The sequence below is a fragment of the Aristolochia californica genome, unplaced genomic scaffold (genome assembly GCF_029961685.1).
Source record: "Aristolochia californica isolate CCGP_79_NKW_82.1479 unplaced genomic scaffold, dmAriCali1.0.hap1 SCAF_13, whole genome shotgun sequence".
In the NCBI taxonomy this organism is placed as follows: Eukaryota; Viridiplantae; Streptophyta; class Magnoliopsida; order Piperales; family Aristolochiaceae; genus Aristolochia; species Aristolochia californica.
In genome coordinates this window covers 1,472,201-1,497,789 of record NW_027181804.1, presented here as the reverse complement: position 1 = coordinate 1,497,789, position 25,589 = coordinate 1,472,201, and the positions used below count along the sequence as shown (strand labels likewise).

Genomic DNA, 25,589 nt, shown 5'->3' with positions numbered 1-25,589 from the left:
AAACAGGAACTTAAAAAAGTTAGACAATTATATTTAAATCATTTCATAAATATATTAAAATAATTACATTTATTTTTACACAATCTAAATTATTATCATATTAAAATAAAATAATCCGAATTTAAAAAAAATCATATTAATGAATTTTTATAGTAATATTGAAAGTATTATTATTTCAATTTAAACTTGAATAAATTTTTATTATTTAAAAATATATATTTAATAATATTATATATTTAAGCATTCATTAAACATAAAATTATAGATCTATAAATCTAATATTGAATATGATGATTATATAAATTTCAACTTAAACTAAAACAATATTTAAATAAATAAACTTATTAAATTAAATATATATATATTTAATTTCATCTTAAATTAATATTAATTTTTTTATTATGTTTAAATTTACTAAAGTCTATTATTATTCAAAAAATTTAAATTTTAGTTGTACTTGATAAATTAAATAGTTTGATGTGAAAAAATTATAGGCAGTATATAAATTTTTACTTTATAATTTATTATAATATTATTGTTGTTAAATTAAATATTATGAAATGTAGTCTTACAATATTATATTTCTTACTGCATTTTTATATTAAAATGACAAAATTTTATTATGTTATTATTTAGCATATTATTTAATCTTTTGCAATATTAAAGAAATATTTGTTATTTATCTTATTAATTTAATATTTGTTAATAATTTATACTTTATTAATATATCATTTATGTGAAATAATTACATGAATTTTATAAAATGTGATTTATTAAATTTATTTAATTACACAAGTGAAATGTATTTCAAAAAATTAAAATTAATTCATTTAATTCTAAAAGAAAAATATTTTTATTTTTAAACTATCCTATTTATTACTAAAAGAATAACATATTTGTATCTATTAAAGCTAGGAAAATTGAACTTCATTTTTCTATTTTGATTTACCTCTCCATAAATCTATTTTAGGAATTGGAAAACTAAATTATGATTCCTTGGTCGTTAGTGGCTTTTTCATGAAATATTGGAAATGCATATATAGTATAAATAAGTTTTAAAGGACCATTAGTACCTCCTCTTGTTTCCTGCAAACACTTTTCTAGATGAGAATTCTTGCCAGGAAAATCATATAATTTTCCAGCTAAGATAGGTCAGAAAACCAAAATAAATTTTTTTTAATAAGTATTTAACGCATACTTTAAACACGAGCCAATTTTTATGGTAATTTTATATTTGATATTTTATTTTACTGAAAAATTATCAGATAAGTATGGTAATATATGAGATCAAAGTCAATTAGTAAAGTAGGAAGGCATGATAAAGGGCAACTTTATTGGTAAATAAAATTTTAATTTTATCATAGGGTTTTTTTTCCATTTTCTAAAATTACTTTTAATCGTCTATGTTTAACAAACGTCAAGTTATGGTCAATTTATCCACCGGCTCAAGCTGAGCCGAAATACGAAGCCGGCTCAGCCGAAGTTAGACGGGCGGGCTATGATGGCAAAACAGAAGCCACCCAACCACGCAACTGAGAGACCCTCCTAAGTCCTCCTAAGCCTACTCACATCCACGTCAGCAACACTTACTCCACTGTAACGGTTGAGTGGGCCCCACCTAGCTCCAGTCACGTAAAAGACTTTTGTTATTGCGGGCCCCGGTTGTTTTCTTTCATCTTCTAAATTTGTCTCTTCTTTTTATTTTATTTTTCTACCTTCCACTTGGAACAACAAAAATGCCACTTTTCAACGCTCTAATCACCAAAATGCCACTTTCCCAGAATCAAGCCCCGTGGAAACCGCCTCCCAGGTTCACATCGTAATATTTCAATTTGACCGATCCAACTTCGAGAAAAAATAAATAGAGCCGGATTAATTGGGTCCACAGTTCCATGCGCTCACGCGAGTCCCTAAATGCGAGTTTTACGATCCCGATGACGGATAATAAATATTTACTTTTCTCGGCCGTACTCGCGTGTGACTCGTCCCTCCTCAGTTACGGATTCCGACCACGTGTCGATCGACGAGACCGACGGAGCCTCGTACTCTACCACGTGGTAGCGTTGTAGGATGGGCCCCCCTACATAGTGCACGGTTAATTTCCGCATTGAATAAACTCGCAGTGGGGAAAATGACAAAAACAGTCCTATGTTCACTAAAGGCAGTAACTGCCACCGTTGTTCACGACAGCCCAATTAAATAAAATTTTAAGAAAATTAAAATAATAATTCAATAAAATATCTCTCTTCCTTTTAAAAATATTATTTTAAATTAATTATTTTAAATTTCAATAATAATGGCAAAGAGGATTAGGAGTTATTATGTGGGCCATGGTTTTATAATATATATATATATATATATATATATTTTTTTTTTTAATTATTAAATTATTTAATCAAAGTAACGTTAAGAGTGGGTAACATAGTTTGCTGGCCCAACTTAGGGTTGATGACGTTTTTCATAGTAAGCTTTGGCAAATAATTAACAAAAAGCCATATGTGTTAGGGAAGCATCGCTCCAAATCAGGGTTTAGGTTTGTTTAATTATTGAAGATAAGATCGGTCCTAATCCACAATGAGGGGTAGACCAAAAAATCAAAGATCGGTAATTTAAATTTGTTAGTGATAAAGGTCGATATTAATCACGCGAAAAAGGTGAATAAGATTGTCAATCACGTGAAGAAAATGAATCAAACCTTGATTAGTAGATTTGAACAAGAATTTATAGAGCTTCAACTAATGAAAATGTTTACCTTTAAGTCATGTTAAGCTCAATTAATTCAACTTTTATGCATGACAACACTAAGACTCTCATGGCAAGCTTTTGATAAAAATAATCAAACATTTGCCCACAAGTTAGTATATGTTGTTTTCAAAGAAAAAAAGAACTAAAAAGTGACCAAAACCATGGAAGACATTTGAGCATCATATTACAACCCCACAAGCTATTTATTGGTATAATTATCTCTTAATCAAAATCATATCCTCCACTTAGGTAGAGAATGTTGACAATTCTTAATTTTGTGTCTCATCTAAAATAAGAATTTTTTTTATCGATTCTTCGAGAACTTCCCTAGACGAAAATAATTAGTCGGATTTAGATTGGCTCCATATAGGATAGAAATTTTTTATTTCACGCATAGTTAGGTGATTAGCAAGGTCAGGAGATTTCAAACTAAGCGATTCGAGAATTTATTTAATTATCTTCCAATTTTATAATTTATGGGAATTATATCAATTTAATCCTTAGATAAATCACTTTGATTAAGAAAGTAGAAAGAGGGTTTTATTTAATAAAATTATATATATATTTTTTTTAATTTCCCCATAAATATGAAAGGCCACCATGGTCAAGACTCTAAGCTCTCTCTCTCTCTCTCTTAAAGAGTGAATGAGTGGTTTTTCTTTTGGATTCTCATCATGTCATCTTTATTATTGACACTCTAATCAAAGGTGAATTGATGATTTTCATGTTGTTTTGTATGAGATTATGGAAAGAAGAATTTCTAATAAAAAAATTCTAAAAATAAATTCACAAAAACAAGATAATATTCTTATTTTATGTACTTATTTAATAAAATGTTATTATGTTTTAAAAAAATTTACATCAAAAAACAAATAATTTTCTTTTCGGAAAAAAATAATTTTTTTCTAAAGCTTCAAAATTTTGGAGATTAAAAAATTATAAAGGTATATAAGACAAGATAATAGCAACATTTTTTAACACTTCAAAATTTAAAAATATTTTTTTAAAAATATTTTACTTATTCAAGTAAATAATTTAATTTTCAACTTAATTTTTTTAATAATTAAATAAATAATTTATTATATTAGATATCTCGTGTCAAGGTTTAGAGAATAATTGTGTAAAAATTGTGTAAAAATAAGAGAAAGTGAAAATATATAAATTTAAAATATTAAATTTAATATTTGATAAAACTAAATTAAATAAAAAATTGTGTATATAATAAAAATATTTAAATAATTATCTGGCATTTCTTAATTAGAAGTACGAGTGTCCTACCTATAAAAAAGAATTGTGACCAGGAGTGGAAGCTACTAGAGAGAGAGAGAGAGAGTCAACTTCACCTGCCCAAAAGACTTTTGATAAATGGGGGCTTTGGACTCTATCTAGCCCAAACTTTTTTGTGGTTTCTTGAGCCTGTGGGCCCGTGACCTGCAGACCAACATGGAGAAGCCTTGGGGCCCACAATTTTAAAGTGTAGTGACAAGTGGATCGCATCCTCCTTTGATCTTCAAGGCTTTGCTTTCCCAAACAAGGATAAGGGGCAATGAGTGAGCTCAGCCTTTTAATCACTTCCATCTAATAATTCACGTGGGCGGTGGTCCCACACAAGTCCTATCGTTTGATGGCTATTAGCAGCCCACGTCCTCATTGATGATCGTTTCGCCTGTGGGACCCGGTTAAAAGATTTGAACTGGGTCAGGAAAATGTTACTTCGAATATTAGAATCGAAAACGTTAGTTTCATAAGAAAATATATTTAAATTATTTTAAAACAAGGGCCATTATGAAAGGATAATATTATATAAAATAAGCTACAAAACTAACGTCCATATCTTCATATAGAATTTAATGAAGATTCTCTCATACTTAAAAAAGATTGTATTAAAACTCAAAGAAAACATATTTGATTAAATGAAATGGTGACATGATATGATATGAATCTTTTCAACAAGTTATTTAAATAAATAAATAAATCAACTGGGTCACACTAGGAAAGGGCTTAACCTTTTTTAGCATTAAACTTTAAAGGTCGAGAATTTGATTATTATTTTATTTTTATCAATTATTTTTTAAAAATAATAATGATCAAATTCTCAACTTCGATAAATTTTGATAAATTGAATCAGGCAAGTTTAGAGGAATCGCCAAAGGGTATATCGGACAGTCGACCCAACCTATCCCTTCGAAAATCCAATTTGATTAATTGTCACACAACCACGGTTATTTTCATTGATGTGGCAGTGTCACAATGTTGATACATAAGAGTGTCATTGGGACTCCTACATTTTGTCTTTTGTATCCAAATCATTTTCCCTAAAAGCAACTGAGAATTGGACTGATAGAGCCCTAACTTATGGTGTCAAACAAAAAGGTTCTCTCTCTCCCCCATCTCTAAGTCTGAAGGAGAAAGATGCTTTACCCATTGAGAGGATTGATACCTGTCTTTTTGTCTTTGAACTTCAAATTTACAGAAAAAAAAGTTAGCAAAAGCAAATGGAACCCATTGTGAGGGAGAAGAAGGTGAAGAATGGGTTCCTCCATCAGTTTCATCACAACTTCCTTTCCTTTCATGGTTCTCTTTTAATTGTCAAGTTTAGAGATGGTTCCTCCCATCAGTTTCATCAAATCTCTTTTAACCCTCATTTCACCCAATTGTGGAGTATCTCCTAAGATTAGTCTCACTACCCTTTTTTTTGTTCTGATACCATGTTGAAGAAGATCGATCAATATTTAAGCAGAAATTATAATTTTTTTAAAATTAATAACTAATTTTTTCTTAATATTAATAACATAACACATGTCACATTATTCTATATTGGAGATGTAACATCTCAATGCTCCAAAAATCTCAAATGTTTGGTCCAATATGTGATACATCTTTGAGTTTTGACAAAGAAAAACACCTCAGAAGATACCTCTCATCCCAAATGGGAAAAAAAACACATTAAAAACAAATTAGTCCTGCACCCTCTTCTTGTTCAAATAATGCCACGTGTTAGAATACGATTTGGTAACGGAAAGGGGCCCACGCGTCTGATTTCTTCTTCTTAGGCTGCTAGTCACTAGAGCTCCACCTAGTGGGGTTTAATGGAAGTCCCTTTCCGTCGCACCACGTCTACGGCACGGCGGGACCCAGTGGACCCCTCTCGGAAATGGGCTTTCCATGTCAAAGGGCTCGGCTTTCTTCCATGGCCCACACGGAGAAAAGGAGAAAAAGTAAGACAGCTCCAATCTCTTGACCACCTCGATGAGGACAATGTGGACCCACTATGTGTTATCCATCCAAATGGGACATGCTTGGACCTGCCACGTGGACAGATCAACGAACATGATTCCTTGAGCACTCTCTTATGCTCTGTTGCGGATAAAGACTCGAAGATTCCCCACCCTCTTCACAATAATGGGTTTTGAAAGCTTTTTTTTTTAAGATTTTAGGTGAGGGGAACAAATTGGGCCCAGTCAGAACTGTTTCTGGGCCCACTTTGTCTGAAAAAATTAATTAAAAGTATAAAAGTGGGTCCTTTTGATAGAGGCAGAAAAAAAATGTTACATAGAGGTTGAAGATGAAAAAGAAGGTGGACATTGAAATATGGGAAGGCCATAAAAGACCAAAAAGGGTCCTAAGGAAAATAGTGAGAAAAAATCCCATAGTAGATGGGATGAAAGGAGAATAAAACACAAACCCCTCTACTCCTTTCTATGTGCTTAAGAAAAAGTAGAGGCTGATGGGTTAAGCTTAATCAAATCCTTCATTGATTATGCCCTTTTTAGTTTTTTCAGTGGGTAGCCAATGGTTTATTAAATGGACAGGTGTGGATGTGACACAAGGAATAGATTGACTTAAAATTGTTTTGGTTGTTGGGTTTTATGATCTTAGGGGTTTAGAGCATTTCATTGAATTTTTTTTTTTTTTTAATTTTTTGTGAAGATTAAGCTTATCTTGGCACATTGAATATGATGTGATAGGCCAAGCTCTCAAGTGCTCCCTGATTTATTATTGCAAAGAAAACAATGTTGAAGGTCTTTATTATGTGATAGGACCATTTCAACTTGACACAATGTTGTTAATACTCTACCATTGCTTGGTGGAGAAGAGGAGGAAGCTTTTAGTATTGTTCTAGTGATGTAGTGATTATTATTCTTATATTAATATGAAAATGCATACCCTATTTTGATAATTAAATTTTTTTTAAAAATATAGTCGGTCTCTTTTGTTTCTGTTGATATAGAAAAGTTATTGTGCCCTTGAGTAAAATTTTTAATTAATTTTTTTTATCTTGCTTAATTTTTCTTATTGGAGCAACGAAAAATTCCTTTTTTTGGGACTAAAGAATGCCAAATTTTATTGGTAAATTTTTATAATTTTTAGTTCGATGTTAGGCACGAACACACCCAGTCGAATGAACGCTATTTATCTTTTGGTTTGTTTTGTACTAGTTTTTGCTTATTTTCATTACCTTTGTTGTGATCCCTAATTAGTTGCTCATTGATACATTGAAAATCATTAATTCAAGGTATAAATGGAGTTAAAATTAATTTATAATATGAGTTATTATTAATTTTATTATTATGTCTTTTGTTGCTAATTTCCTATGATTATTATTTCTTGGTAATTTTCCATAAATTAATAAAGGATGAGAAAAAAACATTTTATTTTTTATTATGTTTATACCCTTTGTTTATCTCTTTTTCATTTATTTTTAATTTTTCTAAACAATTTTAATTTCTAATTAATAGTTTATTTCTTAAAAATACTGATTAAACTTATATGGCTTAATAAAAGTCTCTTCTTCCATGACGATAATTACGATATCAAAATAATAAGAAAATAAATAAGATTTTTTTTTTTTTACTAATAATCATAAGATTTTTCTCTACAATAACCTAAACAGGATTATGATTAAATCTCAAATTAAATATTATTATAAAAAAATAATTGACACTCCAAACAAATTAGGTTTACGTATTCATAATATTTTTGTAAGTAAAATATTATGTTTTACAAATGTTACCTGGTCCAATCTCGTTTGAACTAACCACCCTACCCTCTTTTCAAAATGCTCCATTTGCACCCACTTTTAAGGTAAGATGGGACAAGCAAGTCGTATTAATAAAAAACAAAGGAGCCAACTCAGTAAAGTTATCAAAGGTCATACAAACGACAAGAATCATAGAAGAAGAAGTCTAGTTATTAACAAACGCTCTTTCTTGCTTCAGTTTTGGACAGTATGTGTCACCCATTTTGGGATGGGACAAGAGGGTGAGCCCAATTTGGAAAGATAAATCAACTCCTCAAGATAGATGTCAAGGGGTCATTTTTGTTTTTTACAGGAAAAACCCATCTTTGAAAACATGGATGAAAACTGGATTTCTTAGGAGAAACAAAACGCATGCCCACTTCTCCTTTGGTGGCACCAACGAGGGAGGAGAAACATCAGTTAAGAAATAGTCTTACATGGATTAATGAGTAAAAAGATGTTGAATTTATTAATTGGAAAATAGACTTTTTGAATTGAATAGTTATTTTAGGATAAACCTTGGACCCAACTTCACATGATAACAGGTACCCATAAGTTGACTAATCATTTTGGGATAGGCTATGAACCCAACTTCATCATGTCTACCTCACTTTACTCAACAATGTCAAACAAGGGTGGGGAACGAAAGAACCAAATGGGTAGTAACCCTCCTGCTAGCCATTGTGCAATCACAAATGGGTTAGTAACCCTCCTGCCAGCCATTGTGCAATCAAGGGCAAATCGATCCCTCTCCCCCTTTGACAAGGTGGTGGAGGGGATAAGACTTCGAGGGAGAAAGGGAGAAAACTACTTAACAAGCCATTTGTAATGCTTCTGAGAGTCAATTTCATTGAAGCTGAACTGCTTCACACTTTTACAACAGACAAATTGCACTACAGTTTGTAAACCTGCCGCCAGAGGAGTTAACTGATAGGTCTTATCAAGTCTATTGGGCTTCAAACTGAATAAGAAACAATGCAGCCAAAGGGTTTGACCACCTAATAATATAGTCTAAAGAAACGTGATTCTACAAGCTCAAAATTCCAGAATCGTTTGGGGATACTTGGACCCTTTATCCAATGAAACGCCCTTATTTCTTCAGCATTTTATCACTTCTGCTCCGCTTTCTGAATTCTCTTTTCTCTGCTGAATATTGCTTTTTTACTAGTAAGTTACACATTGCTGCCTTCACAGCTTCAGCTGCCTCTGCTAAAGCCTTTTCCTCTTTGCCCGCATTTACACTTCCCTGCAGTTTCTCAAGCAACTTTTCTCCTCCAGGAATAGAATCATCTTCCAGCACGACTGGTCCCGCACCATTGGAGTCCAAATTGTAGTTTTGCAGTCCGGAGATAACCTTCACACAGGCTAGAGGCAAAGTGGTTGAAGATGGAAAATTAGATGCTCCGGTAACTATCCACAGGCGTTCTGCAGAGTAACTCATCCCTAAGCATGTGGGGATGAAAGTCTGTTTTAAAGAAATAACCTGGCAGAATCAAGCAATAATGTCATAAACTATTAGTGGGTTGTACCAAATGTTTTATTTAAGGCAGACCACCACATATCCGACATAGTTCAGACAGCCGATTTACAATCCAGATTTTTTTTGTCTCAGGGCTTCCATCAAGTAATGTGCTTGGCTGCAAACTATATTCAGTAGCATTTTCATAAAAATATCAAAAGCACCTTGCTAACATGGCTAAGTGGGGCTCATAAATCATTACAAGTTCAGAAATGGTTCAGGGTGACAAGAGGAACATCATTTTCTTAATTCTAGCTACCGAACCGTGATGAGTTTGTAAAACTTCCTGTCAAGGGAAATTGCAAGAAGAGGCAGCAACAATTGCCAAAGTTAAGGACCAAAGATAAGGAATATGCCGATTGCTGAATGTACAGTCCACACAGCACAGAATAGATGCCTTTTAGTTTGCTCAGTGAGTTTCTATTCTTACCTTGGCAACTGCAAGACATTTTTTGGATAGATCGCAGGTTAAAAGTACTATTCCACAAAAGCTGCATGACAAAAAAAAAGTGCCATTGTAAGAAGCAAGCCGACGAAAAAGAAGGGCAATCAAAAGAAGATAAACACAAAAATGAGGGCCTGCCTTTGAATAGCCACAGCAACTATAGAACCATCAGAAGAAGCACACAAATCAGTGACAGCAGGATGGCAGTCATCTTTTCCAATCAATTCAACAAGTTCTGCCTTCAAGATCAAACAAAAAAAGACATTGTCTTTCGAGGGTCACATACAATTGGTACATGACCTGAGCTTTTTATAGATTGAAGATGCCAAAAATTTGTGTTGACACAAATTCAAATTGTAGTACCATCAACATAAAGGATCTATTCTATAATGCCATCCAATTGATGTGTTATTACTCCTTCGACAATAGCAAACACTACCAACGGGATTTAGAAACTCATTCCATTGCAAGTACATTTATGACCTGAAGTGAGCATGTCAAAACATCCCCAGAATCTATTGACAACAGTAATTGTAGAAATGCTTTTGACTTCTTGCATCTTGTTTTGACAATCTACAAGCATAAATACAATGCAGAATGTAGGAAAAAGAAAAAAGAAAAAAGAAGAGATACCTTTTCTCCAATTTCACAAGTACAGAGAAGACATCCAGAAGGAAAATCCCACATGCAAACCTGTGAAAGCATGTCCACTACATGAGGAATAAGCCCACTATTGGAAACATATAAGGGTGAGGCAAATTTCTGAGCTTTGAGATGTACCCACTGTTGAATCACCACTGCCAGAGAGAAGAAATCCCTGTGGATCTTCCTCCCTTCTCACAAAGGCAAGACAGGAGACAAAGCTGCCAATATTACCAACCAATAATTAGCCATTATGACCTTAGAAAAAATTGTAACTACAAATAGGAAATTCACTTAACAATGACATGACGCACAATCTCCAACTCTGACCAATAACAACGAACTACTGCGACCGCTATTTTTTATATAATGGCAACCACTGCTTCACTACCAGTTTGAAGTATTCATCTCAACCAATAATATCGTAAAGGAAAAGCCTCAATAGCTTTACCATGAAATCCAACAAAGTGTTAATGTTGTTATCAATCGATATTAAAATGTCAAAATGACATGAATTGTCATAATAGATTATTGTCAAAATTTTACAGAGGTACAAAATTGCAATATCAAATAACATAACAAGTATCATGGAGTACAAAGTACAATCCTGTGGCAAATTGAGGAGGCTCCAACTCAGTTCAAGTCCTATATTTGTCCACAATAAGCCTAAGCTATCGTAAGATGGTGCCTCTTATTTTTAAATAAAACTCCAACAGTACTCCAATAACTAAGCAATATTCAGACTCTTGGCCATGTACTTAACTTTGTATGCTTTAAATAAAAATTGTGTGCTCCAAATAAAAACAGTGCTAGATTAAGAGAATAAGCAAGTAACAGGGAATAAGCTTAGCCCGTATCTTGTCCACTGAGGATTCAGGCAAACAGGTATAAATGCCAACCCTATCTTCAGCCTTTTAGTTGGGATTTCCTGGAGATAATTATACACAAGGTACTAAGGAGTGAGCTCAACCAAAACACTACAAGTATATGAGTTTTAAGTCACTCTATAGCTATTTATCTGAGAAACACAGTGACAAGATCTTTTACATCAATAACAGCATTTCAAAATTCAACCAGACAAGGATTTCTCTCTACCACTACCGTCTTAAGCTTCAGTAAAATCTGTCAAAAATACTTTCAGACTTGAAGTGGACAGTATAACGAATAAAGTTAATAAACAGTGACATGATATTAAAAAAAAAAAAAAAACTCACTCAGTATGACCGAGACAATAGCTTTGTATCTCATGTAGGATTTTTAGGAAACACAGTTACCTGCCAAGTCAAAATAGCACTACAATTAAGGCAAACATACTTGGAAAAAAGACAAATTTTGATGGCCCGAGACAACAAGATAAAGTACCCGAATCTTAAAGTCTCTATCAGCACTAACAACAAATTGTCCATCTGGAGAAAATTCCTGAACAGCAAACAGAACTTGGATGAAGAAAAAAAACTAGCTCGAGTCAAATAAAGTATAAACACAAAGTGAAGAAATAGAAATTAATAAGTAAACATATAGAAAGATAAACTAGAATGAGCCAGTTGACTTCATTTTTGAAAGAATGCTAAATTGGAACATTTCAACTTCTTGTCCTTTCTTTCATGTTTTATCAACTTCAACACTAAAATTACCACTGTAATTTTTACAAAGTCAGGCAAATATGTCATAACATCATTCTTCGGATCAAATTTTAGAGTTGCATATACATTTCTACATGAAGCTTCTACTCAATAATTAGCTGAAGCATACAATTAATGTCGTGCAACTTTTAAATCTAAACATTTCCTGTAAATGAACTAGAAATAAGCTGTATGTGTGTCTTAGAGCTTGCACACATGTGTGTGTTGAGAGAGAGAGAGAGACAGAGAGAGAGACAGAGAGACCAACCAGACTAGTGATAATACTACAGTAGTGAGCAAGAATTGGTATGGGCTTTCTATTGAACAATGCCTCACTGTCCCTCTCCACAACCAAGTCTGCTACCCAAACAACTCCAAATTTATCTGCAAAAGTGAGCCACTGACCATCATGACTTACAGCAACAGCACTCACTCGCTTCTCTGAGCACCTGTCCATATAACATTGTCACAAATAAAAAAGTATGTATGGACTGAATTAACACTTTTAAAACATAGCAATTAACTACTGAAATTGCTTACACCGTTCTTATGCAGCACCATGTATCAACTGCCCAAACTTTGACAAGCTTGTCATCACCAGCAGATGCAAGAAACCTCCCCTTTGCACCATAGCAAATTGCACGAATAGCCTCAGTATGAGAAGGACCTTCAGAGTCATCTTGCAAAGCAATCGGCTCATTTCCCCTACAAGACAAACAGGGTAGGCATCGTTGATACCTTATTCTTGTCTATTTACCCCAAAAGCTCAGTTCATTTAAGGTCCACTCTGTCAGATAATCAAGCAAAAAAATCATTTCTCTCACTAAACATGTTTATGTATCTCAGCTTTTTGCTAAAGTACCGTCACAGCAGCTGCATTAGCCATTCCAACCAACTTGGTTGCTGATGCAACCAAGAATATATCCCCATATTAGGAAATTGGGCACATCAGGATACTGATGGATAGCATTATATGGTGTTGCAACGACAGTATATGAATCCAGAGAAACTAAACCATTCCCCCTTCAGGATTTAGGATGGACACTTCCATTATATAGAACCATGGTAATGGCAGATAATAAATTCTCATTCATGCATTGGCATAAGTCAACTTGGGAGCAAACAACAAAAGGTGAAGTCTCCAATTTTTGTTCTTTCTATTTCAAAGAAACCAACTGAACACATTAACCTCCGTCACTTTTTCTTTGAATGGTTAACCACCAGTAATTCCAACACGTGGTTATGGAAAAATGTATAACTACGATTAATGAATGTATTCAAATTTCTCATGATATCAGTCATAGAACTGGATTCTCAGTCATAAGTTCTACTGCCTCAAACAGTTCAAACCTCACATAAAAGAGGTCAACTTTCAAGTTGCGAATTTTCAGTCCAAATTAAAAATATATAGAAACAATGGGCGAAACAACAGAAAACACTAAATTTCCTGCATCTTAAAGCTTTCTTAAACTTTCGGGAACGTTAAAATACACGACTTTCCACGTTACTCCAAATATAAGCCATGCTAAGCTCCCCAAAACCTTCGACTGGTTGGGGCCTTTCAATTAGTACCCTCAAAATGGTTAAAATGTTAAATTAACAGCCACAAGTAAACAGAAAGAGGAGTTACTTTAAATTGAAAACCTTAACAACCACAAGTAAACAGAAAGAGGAGTTACTTTAAATTAACAGCCACAAGTAAACAGAAAGAGGAGTTACTTTAAGCTCCCCAAAACCTTCTACTGGTTGGGGCCTATCAATTAGTACCCTCAAAATGGTTAAAATTTTAAATTAACAGCCACAAGTAAACAGAAAGAGGGTTACTTTAAACTGAAAACGCGAAGCGAAGCTCCGTTAGTAACTGCGACGGATTCCTCAAGGGGGTGGACTGCGATCAGAGCCGGAGCGACCTCGATCCCGCTGTTGCTTTCACCTTCTTCGATGGAAACCTCATCCATGTTAGCGGAAAGTGGCACGTCGCCTGTCGTTGAAGTCTTCATTACGAGGGTTTTAGCTACTGAAACAGTAGTTTTGACTGCAAAGTGCAAAGACCAGCGGTGTTGACTGCAAAGCCTAAGTGGGCCGCACCCAAACCGAACCACGGTCAGGTTGGAGTATGCATCGTCCAACATTATTAGACCTCAAAACATGGCCATATCTGGCCCAAGTCCAATTGAATTGCATGAAAATAAAATCTTAAAAACCTTCACATAGGAACCTGGATGAAATCGATTTGAACGGTTTAGGATTTAGGATTTTTATTTAGACCCGATCTAAAGTTTTTAAGTATAGGGTTTAATCTAGGTCGAATCCAATTTTTAAGTTAGATAATAGTATGGGTGCATTTTCACCAATTATTAGTCATAAATTGAGGCATTATTAATTATTATTTATTAAATAATTCATATAATTTTTCAGAATTTAGTATGGTTAATTTTATTGAATCTAAAATATAATATTACTTTATTTCTAATTTTATATATTTTTTCTTTAGGTCTCATAACTTAGATGATCCATTCAAGTAAAATAAAATCAAATTAAAAATAAATAATTATTTAAGTAAAAATAATTTAACCCGAATTCAAAACACCCTTATTGGAAAACATTAAGGCCTCGTTAGTGCCCTTGGTTGGAAAATTTATATCTCAGGAAGAAACTAGAAATAATCTTCCTAGGATACACATTTCCAAGAAACCATTAGATAAAGTCCTTTTAGTTCCTTGCTAGGAAATTACATGAATTTTTTTAGAAATTTCCAAGGAAAATTAAAAGGACCTGTTAGTGCCTTTTCCCAGAGAAATAAATAGAAAATAATAATAAATTTCATACATTACCATATTTATTTGATAAATTTTATGTAAAATAAAAATTTTAATTCAAAATTACATTAAAAATTATCTTGTGTTGAAAGTATTATAACTTCAATTGTCAAATACTTATTCAAAAAAATTTCATATGGTTTTTCGGCCTATCTTGGCCAAAAAATCTTATTCAAAAAATTATGTGATTTTCCTAGTAAGAATTTCCAACTAGAAAAATATTTCTAGGAAACATAAGGCACTGATGGTCCATGAAAATTTATTTCTACTACAAATGTCTTTCCAGTGTTTTCTAGAAAAGGCACCAACAGGGCCTAAACATGTATAGTTAGAAAGAAGTTTAAAATCTGAATTTGACTAATTTAAATAGATTTAACCAAGACTAGGGGTTAATTATCTTTGTATTCTTAAAATATAACATAAATATGCATGATTTTTTAGTATTTTAAAGAATACCTGCATATCCTTTGATTTTTTTACAAAATATATTTATTAAATTATGTCACTTTTATATGAAAATAAAAAACAAATCCCTAAACTATTAAATATAGATTAATACAGGAGCATATGACTGACATAGTAGAGAGAGAAATTAAAGAAAGAGAAAAAAATTATGTTTCTTTTCTTGGTCTGGATGCACATTGGAACTGAGAAAAAAAAACACATCTTCTCATGTTGGATGTCCATGGAAATGGATGAGAAATTGAATAGAGGCCATCACATGTATTATTTGAGGTTTTAAACTATTAAAGATAACATGGAATTGAGACAGAAAGGAGGAAAATAATGAGAGGGACAAAAAAGGGGAGACTGCAAAATTTTCTCTCCTCTTTCTCTTTCTCTTTCTTTTCTCTCTAGGCCCCGTTAGTGTCTTTTCCATGAAAAGCTGAAAAGGCATTTCTAGTAGAAATACATTTCCATGGACCATTAGTGCCTCATTTTTCTTAGAAACACTTTTCTAGTTGGAAATTCTTACCAGAAAAATCATATAATTTTCCAACTAGTTGAATAACTATTTGAAAATTGATATTGTAACACTTTTAACACAAAGACAATTTTTTATTGTAATTTTGTATTCGATATTTTATTTTATTAAAAATTTATTGGATAAATAAAGTAATGTATGAGATTGATTATTAGTTTCTTTTCATTTCCCTGGAAAAGTCACTAACAAGTCTATTTAATTTTCCTTGCAAAATTTAAAATTTTTCCTTATAATTTCCTAGTAAGACACTAATAGGATTTGATTATTAGTTTCTTTTCATTTCCCTGGAAAAGTCACTAACAAGTCCATTTAATTTTCCTTGCAAAATTTAAAATTTTTCCTTATAATTTCCTAGTAAGACACTAATAGGATTTTATCTCTAGGTTTCTTGGAAATGTGTATCCTACGAAAAACATCTTTAACTTTTCCTGGGATATAAAGTTCCAACCAGGGGCACTAATGAGGCCTAAATTTTCTTGCTTTTTTTTAAGGGAAAATTCCATAACTAGAAGAAAAATAAGATCTTTCCTATTTTATTTTCTCTTTAGGATTCTATCATCTCTCTCTCTCTCTACTTTCATGACAAATACCAAACGCAACCTTAATGTTTTCAAATGCCAAAATTTAGGTTAAGGAATAGAATCCAATGAAGAGAGGTAAAGTTGATAATTTTGGTTATATTAAGAAAGTTTAATTGTTAATAAAAACTAAATAGTAGATGTATTTGATACGCATAATTTTGAGGATATTTAAATTCTCATCCTCATCCTCAAGGAGTTCCATTAATATATGTCACATTTTAAAATAAAATTTTTGAACTTATACATGAAAAGATCTCTTAATTTTTTTTAAAAAAATTAGTAAATATATTTAAAAAGTCTATTTGGGTTTAAAATAAAGGCCTAAAAAAGATTAGTTAATTCCCTTTGTATTAGGCAAAAAGGGGCTTACAAACAAAAGTAACTCAAATATCGGTCATCTTTTCGATATTTAATGCTCTATGAAGTAAAAAATATATTTAAAATTGTAATAATTAAAACATGGATGAGAAAATAGAGGAAAATATTAGATATCAACACTAACAGAGTTTCATGACTCGGCATGGGTTGACAAATTTTTTAAAAGCAACTGGTAGAGCTCTCGAGGGCAAACTTCTTAAATAAAAATACCTTAGTTGTATTAGTTAAAAATATTTTCTAATTATTTTAGGATAGGTATTGGACCCAAATTTATCGTTATATCAAAGCAGGTGTTTACGCGAGGGACTCCACCTAAACTATTCGCATATAGGAGCAAAAAAAAGGGTTACACGTGAAAAAGAGACTTGTTGTACGAAGACTTGAATACAAATCCAACCCCTAATTGTGAAAACCCTAAATCCCTTCCTTGATTTCCATGCCACTATGGGTGGCAGCAAGCCAAACCGGTTTGCAAATCGTTCGAGCTCGGCTCAGTTTAGTTTTTACTGTAGCTCGACTAGAGCTCAAACTTAAAATAAGGCTCATTAAGTATAACAAGTCAAACTCAATTTGTTAGCTCGTGAGCCGATTCATTAGCATAATTTAAAAAAAATAAAAATACCCTTTACTCTAATTGCTCTTGTTACTTTTCTCTTTAGTTGGTTGATAGTTTCTCTTATTTACTTTAAACCTCAAAGACGATCGATCGTTCAACCCTTTTGGGTCCCTCAACATTTAATGTTGTTGTTTGCCAATAGAATAAACACTATTAATGGAAGAATTTGCTATTTTTTTAGGTTTATTAAACTTGTTATTATACATTAGTATACTCTGTTGCAAAGTCTTGGACTCCTCTATGATAACTTACAACTCAATGGTACTAAGTTCATCGTAATATTTTCTTTATTTATTTTTATATTTTTATTTTTATTTTTACAGTTTTAAATGAATGTTGGAGTTCGAGTTCAAACTCGGTTAAAATTTTTGGGCTCGAGGTTAAACTCGAGTTCGAAGTATTCATATCAAGCCAAGCTGATGCCCCCCCCCCCCCCCCCCCTACTCATGAGTCTTTCTTTAGTTTTTTAACGTATTTATTAATTCATTTGATTATTTTATATGTACGTCTACATAAGCACGTAATTATTTAATGATATATAATACATTTTAACTTATAAATACAGGAATCGAAGGGCTCAAAGGGCATCCTACACCGAGACGCCACCCCTGGATCAACTCTCTGGTCCACGGCCGCCGCTCTGTTTCACAGTCTAGCATGCGCGCCGAAACTTCTGGTAAGATCCCTGAGGGTCACCTACCTTGTCTGTGACGAAACCCATTCATGGATGCTCTTCGCCCACCTGCACCCCTCTATTACGTCTCTGCTCTCTTCTCCTTCCCATGCATTCCAGCGCCCATGCGTGGATCACAAACCGCGTGTCTTCTTCTACGTCATATTATTATACAACTCATTTGGCCGCCAAGGTGGGATAATCAGAGCCAGCAATGGCTCAAAAGCTTGGAAATCTAGAAGCGGCTGCGGAGGTTAAAAGTCTTTCAACAAGGATTTTTTAACGAGTCGATTGTGCGACTCTTCTTTTTGGTTGACACGTTAATCTCTGGTCTGGTCTTAGATTTACATTTCTGAATCTTCCGAAGTCTCCATTGAAAAAACTGTTTGTGCTGAACAGAAAATTAAAAACAAACCCATCAGACAGTAGGAGGAAGTAGGCCACCGGCGACAAATTCAAACCTCACAGGCACTTCTCTTCTCCCTATAAAACCCGGTAAGTGTTCTCCTCCATATATCTCCGCTGTAAATCTTAAATCTTCACCAGCTGGGAATTGGGTGGAGAGTGTTCTGTTTTCTAAGGTTTCAGGCGACTGAGAGTGTTCAAGTTTCAGAAGGAAATGGCTGTTAGAGGAATGGGAATTGTGGTCGCCATGGTAACATTAAGCACGCTTTGGGCAGGAGCGTCCGCGCAGTCGAGTTGCACCACGGCATTGGTCAGCCTCTCGCCATGCCTCAGCTACATTATGGGAAATTCTTCGACTCCCACGGCTACTTGTTGCTCCCAGCTTGCTAATGTTGTTGCATCCCAGCCGAGGTGCCTCTGCATGGTCCTCGATGGGGAAGCCGCGGCGTCACTGGGAATCACCATTAACCAGACCTTGGCTCTGGGTCTTCCTTCTGCTTGCAACGTTCAGACTCCACCAGTTAGTGCATGCAAAGGTAAGGACTCTTAGCTTACATGCACTTGTATCTGAGATGTAGAAGCTTCAGTTCTCTAATTAGACTTCTGTGTCAATTATCACCACAGCTGCCGGCGCCCCTGCAGGCCTTCCTGCTGATTCTCCGACGGGTTCACCAGGTATGAGACGAGCAACATCTGCCTAGATATATTCTCGATGAGAGTTTCAGGTAAACTGATAAGAATATTTTGTTTTAATCTATGCAGCACCGATTCCTTCCCAAGGCAAAGAATCATCTGATGCAAATCTCACCACATTGAGCTCTTCTTCCATCCTCTTCCTTTTCATCTTCATCGCGTCATATGCTGCGAGTCTTACCAGCTTCTGAGCTTCTTCTGGCGCCATTGTTATGCTCTTTATCTACATGCGAGTTATATTTGAATATTCTCGTTTTATCTGTTAATTTTATTTGTTCGAGATGTCTTTACTGAGGAATTTCACAGTATAGTATTCCTATATCTTTTCCCTGGAGTATTTGTTTTTTTCTCTGTTCTGCTTTGATGCATCCAGTTTTTTCTTTTTTTCTTGGGAAGGTTGAGATTCATTGAGAGAAGGAGATACAAGAAAACTATCTGATGACGACCTCTAAATCTCCCTCCATCATTAACAGACACGAGAAGCTTGATTCATCCAGCTCAAAATCCAATAATAGAAAATACTTGGGAGGGAACTTTAAGCAGGAAATTAATCAGGCTTGCTTCCAATCTAAACTTGGTAATTCCATCCAATTAACACAAATATATAGTAGAAACAATGATCTTACCAAGGCCTTTTTCGATCAAAACAGATTTTTCCTATTCAAATACACTGAAACAGAAAAAGAAACCCAAGTTCTTTTCAGGATTATACTCAAATCTTCTCAATTCTCATTTTCACTGATACAGCAGTGATGATGAAGCGCCCATTCTGCTACTAAACTATATCTGCTCTTTATGGCACAATTATCACTTATCAGTCCCCAAATAATAACAATTTGTGCCCATGTATCCGTTTCTTTCTTGCTCAAATGCTTATATAAATAAATAAAAAGAAAAGAAGCTGGTTTGGGCAAGTAAACAGCAACTAAATAGAGAAACACAATTACCATCTTTACTAGCACTTTTGCAAGTTAATTTACATTGCCTCAGCATTTTTTTGATACAAAAGAGAGGATACAAACTAAAAGACCTAAACAAAAGCTGCTATTTTGCAGTCACGCTGAGGAATTTTAACCCACAACAATTTTTTTCATATGAATGTAACTTAAACCAAATTACTTCAATGTGACCTTGAACGCATGAATTCTTCTAGCCGGTCCCATACCTCAAGAGCAGCAGCCCTGTCCTGATGCCTCTTATTCTTGCTGATCTGCACATTAAAACTCATATCACATGTAATACAGGAAAATACATATGAGAAAGCACAAAATCGAAAAGGAGAGGGAAAAACAAAATCAAGTAGCTTCAGCAGGGTTATTTCTTACAGAGATTATTTTAACATTCCACTGTTTCACTGTCTTTGCTGACTCCACACTATCATCTTCAAAGCGCATAAAAAACCCAATAACTGCATAAGATGCATCACCCTTTATCATTACCATCAAACACAAAATAAACAAATAAATAAATACTCCAGCCTACACAATTAACAGCTATATTTGACATATTCACGTACATACAGCTTGAGATAACGACAGCTTCATGAAGCATAGAAAGTAAAGCGTGCAAATTCATTGTCCTAAGAGAAATGATCAATTCATAAGTCCCACTCATATTTGTGATTTAATCAAAACATCATCATTCAAGCCATGGTGTTAAACTAGCCAAATTGACCTGCAACTCAGCTGGGTTGACTCGGATTTGAGACAGGTCGGCCGGATTGGGGGATCAGACTTGACCCTTCTACAGTGGGCAAGTTCCCCTCAACCGACCTGAGTCTCAATCCAAATCGGGTGGTCTGACTCTTGATTTCAGAGACCTGAGTTGGTTTCCAATTGTGAGGAATAGCACCCTGGTTGAAACATCAATAGTATTAGGTAATTTTAACGTCTTCTGGTTTAAAGCAAGGCTATTTTAGTGATAGAATAAAGCTAAAAACTTATGCTTAAAAGACCAATCTCTTGTATTATCCTAAATAAGAAAATCAAACTGTTTTTCAGGAGAGACCAAACAGAAGGTAAAGATAAAATAAAGCGGTGTTCAAAGATCAGTTTCAGTCGGTACATGTTTACTTTTCTTTGAATGCTAGAAGTTAAAAGAGTTGTTTGATTTTGGTGTAAGTATGACAAACCCTTTTACTTGAACAAAACAAGGATGGAACAAACTGCTCATTGAACACAGATAAATAATAGTAAATTATTGATTCCAACAAAATATTGAAAAAATAGAAAAAGACATTAATTTTGTTTTTTTTAGTAGTCATGACGTAATAAACTAAATAGTAGGAAAGTAAGTGCTACCACCTTTCTCAGACTAATCAGGAGTTCAAATCAACCAATATTTGATTGGAGATTTGACAGCAGAAGTAAAATATTTTAGAAACCTTGAAAATTTTCATCATCATATCCATACAACTAACAAAAAGAAGCAGGAGAAAACCTCTTACACTACTTATGAAAGATGCTATAATTCCCTTGTTTTCTAACCAAGAAGTAAATGAAGAATCAATTAAAACTCAGTTCTATTTTTCAAAAAAAAATTACAACTCAATTGTACAGATATTTCTATGGCTGAAGCTGAATACAGGTGATTCTTAATCAAACAAAGATCAATATTTGCTCCATATTATAAAATGCATAAGCACACAATTTTGACAGATACCATTCTACCAAGTGGGTAACTTACAGGACTTTACTGTGATTGATTCTTTATGCACATTGTTTTAGAAGATAATGGGAACCCTTTTTTCCAATTTTCCAACAAAGGCTAGGTTCAATGTGCTAACCAGTTGTCATAATTCGTTTCAGAAAACAGAATCCTACAAATGCAGAAAACTTCCATATCAGAGTGTTGGTCAAGTCATAAACCCTAAACCTGCAAATTGAACTATAAGATATAAATAGCCATAATCTTCATAACATATTGACCGGATAATCTCCTCTACTCACTCAGAATTCAGATTTTTTTTCTCTTGAAATTTATAATATGTTTATTGCCTGGGGTAATCAATTTGACAGATGCCAATATTTCTACCATTAAGTGAGAAACTATGCTTGTTGTCCCGGGTCTACCATTCAATTTGACGCATGCCGATATTTTTTTTATCTTTTATAAAGTGAAAGCAAAAAATCCTTTGCTCATCAACCATGAATCAGCACTACAAAACTGCAGAATAAAATTCTAAGGGCAAAAGACATCAAGAATTGAATTTATCTTTTGGTTCTGAAGGCTGAACAGAACAACCAAGATTACACTTTCTAAGCAAATGGATTTGAAGTTCATTAATTCCTGCAAAACAACATCGAATGAAAAAGTGTACCATCATTCTTCTACCAATCTAAGCAATAGAAAACACAGTTCCGTACTGTCTATAGTTAGGTAACTTTATTTTAGAAATGTCGATAACTCCTAGAGTTGCTAATATTAACTCTCAAGGGAATATATGCTAATCATATCGCTTCTATTTCAAAGAAAGAAACTGAAATCCACATACTAATCCCAGTTGAAACTCAAACTAACCAAAAAGATAAAAAAATGCAGAAGTACTATTGTTTCCACTTACTCTTGTTGAAGATCTCCACATGATCTTTAAATGGCCAGTCTTTAAATTGCCACTCTTTCCCCAACACAAAAACCGCCACCACCCTGTCCCAATCCTCCGCTTTCAGGGTCGAGGGCTTGTCCCTGACTTCATAAGCCGCCACCACCCTGTCCCTGCTGAACTTCTTCTGCACGGTAACGCAGTCTGGCTTCGTTGTCCCGGGTCTCAACTGCTTCATCTTCACGTCTGAGGGCACAAAAACCCCGTCTTCAAGAAACTCCTTGACATTATATATGGTAATCAAAGTCTGAGACGCGCTAGGAACGAGGATTATCGGCACCCCCTCCCCAATCTTACTCCCCTTCAAATGCATCTTCGGTTTAGCCGAGGGATCGAGCCCTAAATCCTCTCCATACCCACCAACGTCCGTCCCACCCATAAGTCGACTTTTCGCCACTAACCCGTCTTTCCGCTGGTGGGATTCAATCCGGTGGCGCTCTTCCTCACGACGCTGAGAGCTAATCAAAATCTCGTAGAAATTCCGATGCCGACACTCCAAAAGGGTCTCTCGGTCCTTCAGCGGCCGCTCCAGAGCCTTGATCATAGACGTGTAGTTCAACGTCTCCACGTGGTCATTGGCGATCGAAACATGGATTTCCGTCTCGTCGGCGGCAGGCCCAGCAAGAAGGGTGGGCGGCTCCTCCGGTCGGTATTCCTGATCGGCGGCACCTGGGAGCTTGGCACTGGGGAGAAGAAGGGTCTCAATAGAATCAGAGGAGGCGATCCTACCGAGGAGATAGTCGAGCAACGGCTTCCGGTCGGGCAAGGTCACGGCGGGGATTTTGCGGGCGCGAGTGGCCTGGAGATAGTCAGTGTGCTTGAGCTGGTGGTTGTGGACGTAGAAGAGGAGAGTCTCTAGGGTATAGAGGTTCCCCTGCTTGGAGCGGAAGGCCGTCTCCGCGTTGCAAGGGAAGGAAAAGTCGGAACCGAACCGGAACTCGTCCCCGACTCGGACGATCTTGTCCAACTCCCCGCGCGTCGCGTAGTCGCGCAGGGCGGCGAGGGGATCCATGGAAGAACAACAACCTCCTCCTCCGTGGTCAGAATTCTAGTTGCAGATACGGGGGAGAGATTGCAGAGAAGCCAGAGCAGACCAAAGCATTCGAATAGAAGGACTGGGCTCGGCAATCACAAGTAAGATCAAAACCAGGGCAGTTAAAAAAAAAAAATGGTGCAAAGGAATTATTTTTTACTAGGAAAAAAAAATTAGTAGATATAAGAATTACTGTTGCCAAAAATTCATTTCAATTCATTTATTTTAGTTTATCTGAGTTCTGTAATTCTCTTGAAATGAAAATGATTGGTATACACTACTATCAATGGCGGATTGGATAACTCATGTCACAACGTTAAACTGATTAATTTGTTCATTCATTAAGATAAATTAACCCAATTTGTTCTTGGAAAGAAGGATTAAACCTTGCCATTTTATTAGGGGTGCAGTGTTTAGTCATAAGATTTCTTCAGAATAATTTCGATTCAATTATGCATTAGAAGGGACGATGAACACCCATTTCAGTCTGAAAAAACCCCTAATGGAATCATAAGATTCAATTATTTACCTATTAAAAGTTGGACATAAGAGGATAATCACGATTGATCCAATAAGAAAAGATATTTCATGCAAAACATGCGAAAAAGATATTTCATGCGAAACATGCGAAAAAATTGTTTCAACCGTCTAATTATAATTGAACGACTGAGATAATTGTTAATTAGATGGTTGAAATAGTCCTTAATCATGATCGAATGACTAAGATAACCATTAATTAGATGGTTGAGATAGTCGTTTCACCCTTCTCTGCCGCAAAGTGAACGGGTTGGGGGCAGTTCATTTATTTTCTCTTCATCACCTAGTCTTACCCAATTCGAACGACACAAGGCTCTCTTTCGTCGAAAATCTCTTTTCATCTCAACCTGAAGACACTCCAATCCAAGGCTCCGAAGTACAAAACCCTACTTCTGCACTTTCTTCTTCACTGTCTTAGGGGGGGTTAGTCCCCCAAATGGATACATGAAGATCAAGTTCATGTCCAACATGAAGATCATGTCAGTCATGTACATGAAGATCATCTTCGCACCTGGTGTTAGTGTTGACAACTTCATGTACATTAGAAAACAGTTTCCAGTGTTAGTGCCCCAACATGAGAAAAACATAAAAAACAAGAGAATCTCTAAACCTTTACAGTACACTTAATTACAATATAATCTTTAAACCCCAAATTAGGTAAAACAACCATTATGACTACACGAATAAATTATTTAATGTATAATTAAATATATTAATATATTTATTAATTGAATTAGATATTTTATTATGCATTAATATGGTAATTACATTAGCCAATGAAATACGCACATGATTAATTACAAATAATAAATAAATAACGTTATAAATTAAAAAAATAAAAGTAATACGTTGAGTTATTAATTTATTAATAACATATGATATACTTTAACCTAAAAATTAATAATTGAAGAGAAAAAATTGATTTAATCATAAATTTAACACACTATATATTTGTACATAATATATTTTATGTATTATTAATTAATAATATATTATCACAAAATTTAAAACCATTGGTTTAATTAACTATAGCAATCGGATAATTATGCCAAAATAATTTATCAAATATTTATTTTAAAAATATTTTAATTATGACTATTAAATCACTATTTTAATATAGTAATTATAAAATAAATGTATTAAATAAATAAATATAATTATTTTATAAATAAAATTAATAAATTAATGATTTTGATGACGATAGTTTTAAACTGTCGTCATCTTCCTCAGGAGCGAAAAACTATCATCGTCTTCCTCAGGGGCGAGCCAGCGACG

At 34.3% G+C, this 25,589-nt stretch overlaps 3 protein-coding genes across 4 annotated transcripts; 1 reads left to right on the top strand and 2 right to left on the bottom strand.

The window, feature by feature from the left end:
• Positions 1–8,412: 8,412 nt before the first annotated feature.
• LOC137948139 (uncharacterized) lies at positions 8,413–13,961 on the bottom strand. Its single transcript, XM_068794101.1, is given in 11 exon segments — positions 8,413–9,248; positions 9,715–9,775; positions 9,868–9,968; positions 10,363–10,422; positions 10,514–10,592; positions 11,586–11,621; positions 11,623–11,645; positions 11,734–11,790; positions 12,262–12,442; positions 12,534–12,698; positions 13,818–13,961. Coding segments are annotated over 11 exon segments (1,290 nt in total). The 5' UTR covers positions 13,952–13,961; the 3' UTR covers positions 8,413–8,855.
• Positions 13,962–18,664: 4,703 nt separating this feature from the next.
• Positions 18,665–19,334, top strand: LOC137948436 (non-specific lipid transfer protein GPI-anchored 5-like). Its single transcript, XM_068794521.1, has 3 exons — positions 18,665–18,986; positions 19,075–19,125; positions 19,213–19,334. Exons 1-3 carry the CDS (start codon positions 18,665–18,667, stop codon positions 19,332–19,334), a joined length of 495 nt encoding a protein of 164 aa, XP_068650622.1.
• A 741-nt stretch (positions 19,335–20,075) lies between these two features.
• On the bottom strand, positions 20,076–23,851 carry LOC137948390 (protein CDC73 homolog). Of its 2 annotated transcripts, none has more exons than XM_068794472.1 (3): positions 22,706–23,850; positions 20,469–20,551; positions 20,076–20,353 (listed from the first exon to the last, which is right to left on the bottom strand). In XM_068794472.1, the coding sequence occupies exons 1-3, from the start codon at positions 23,754–23,756 to the stop codon at positions 20,264–20,266; spliced, it is 1,224 nt and encodes a 407-aa protein (XP_068650573.1). In that variant the 5' UTR covers positions 23,757–23,850; the 3' UTR covers positions 20,076–20,263. The 2 variants fall into 2 exon arrangements, 1 of the variants encoding a protein (XP_068650573.1); XR_011111624.1 differs by lacking the exon at positions 20,076–20,353 and adding an exon at positions 21,829–21,961 and having other exon boundaries at positions 22,706–23,851.
• Positions 23,852–25,589: the final 1,738 nt, after the last annotated feature.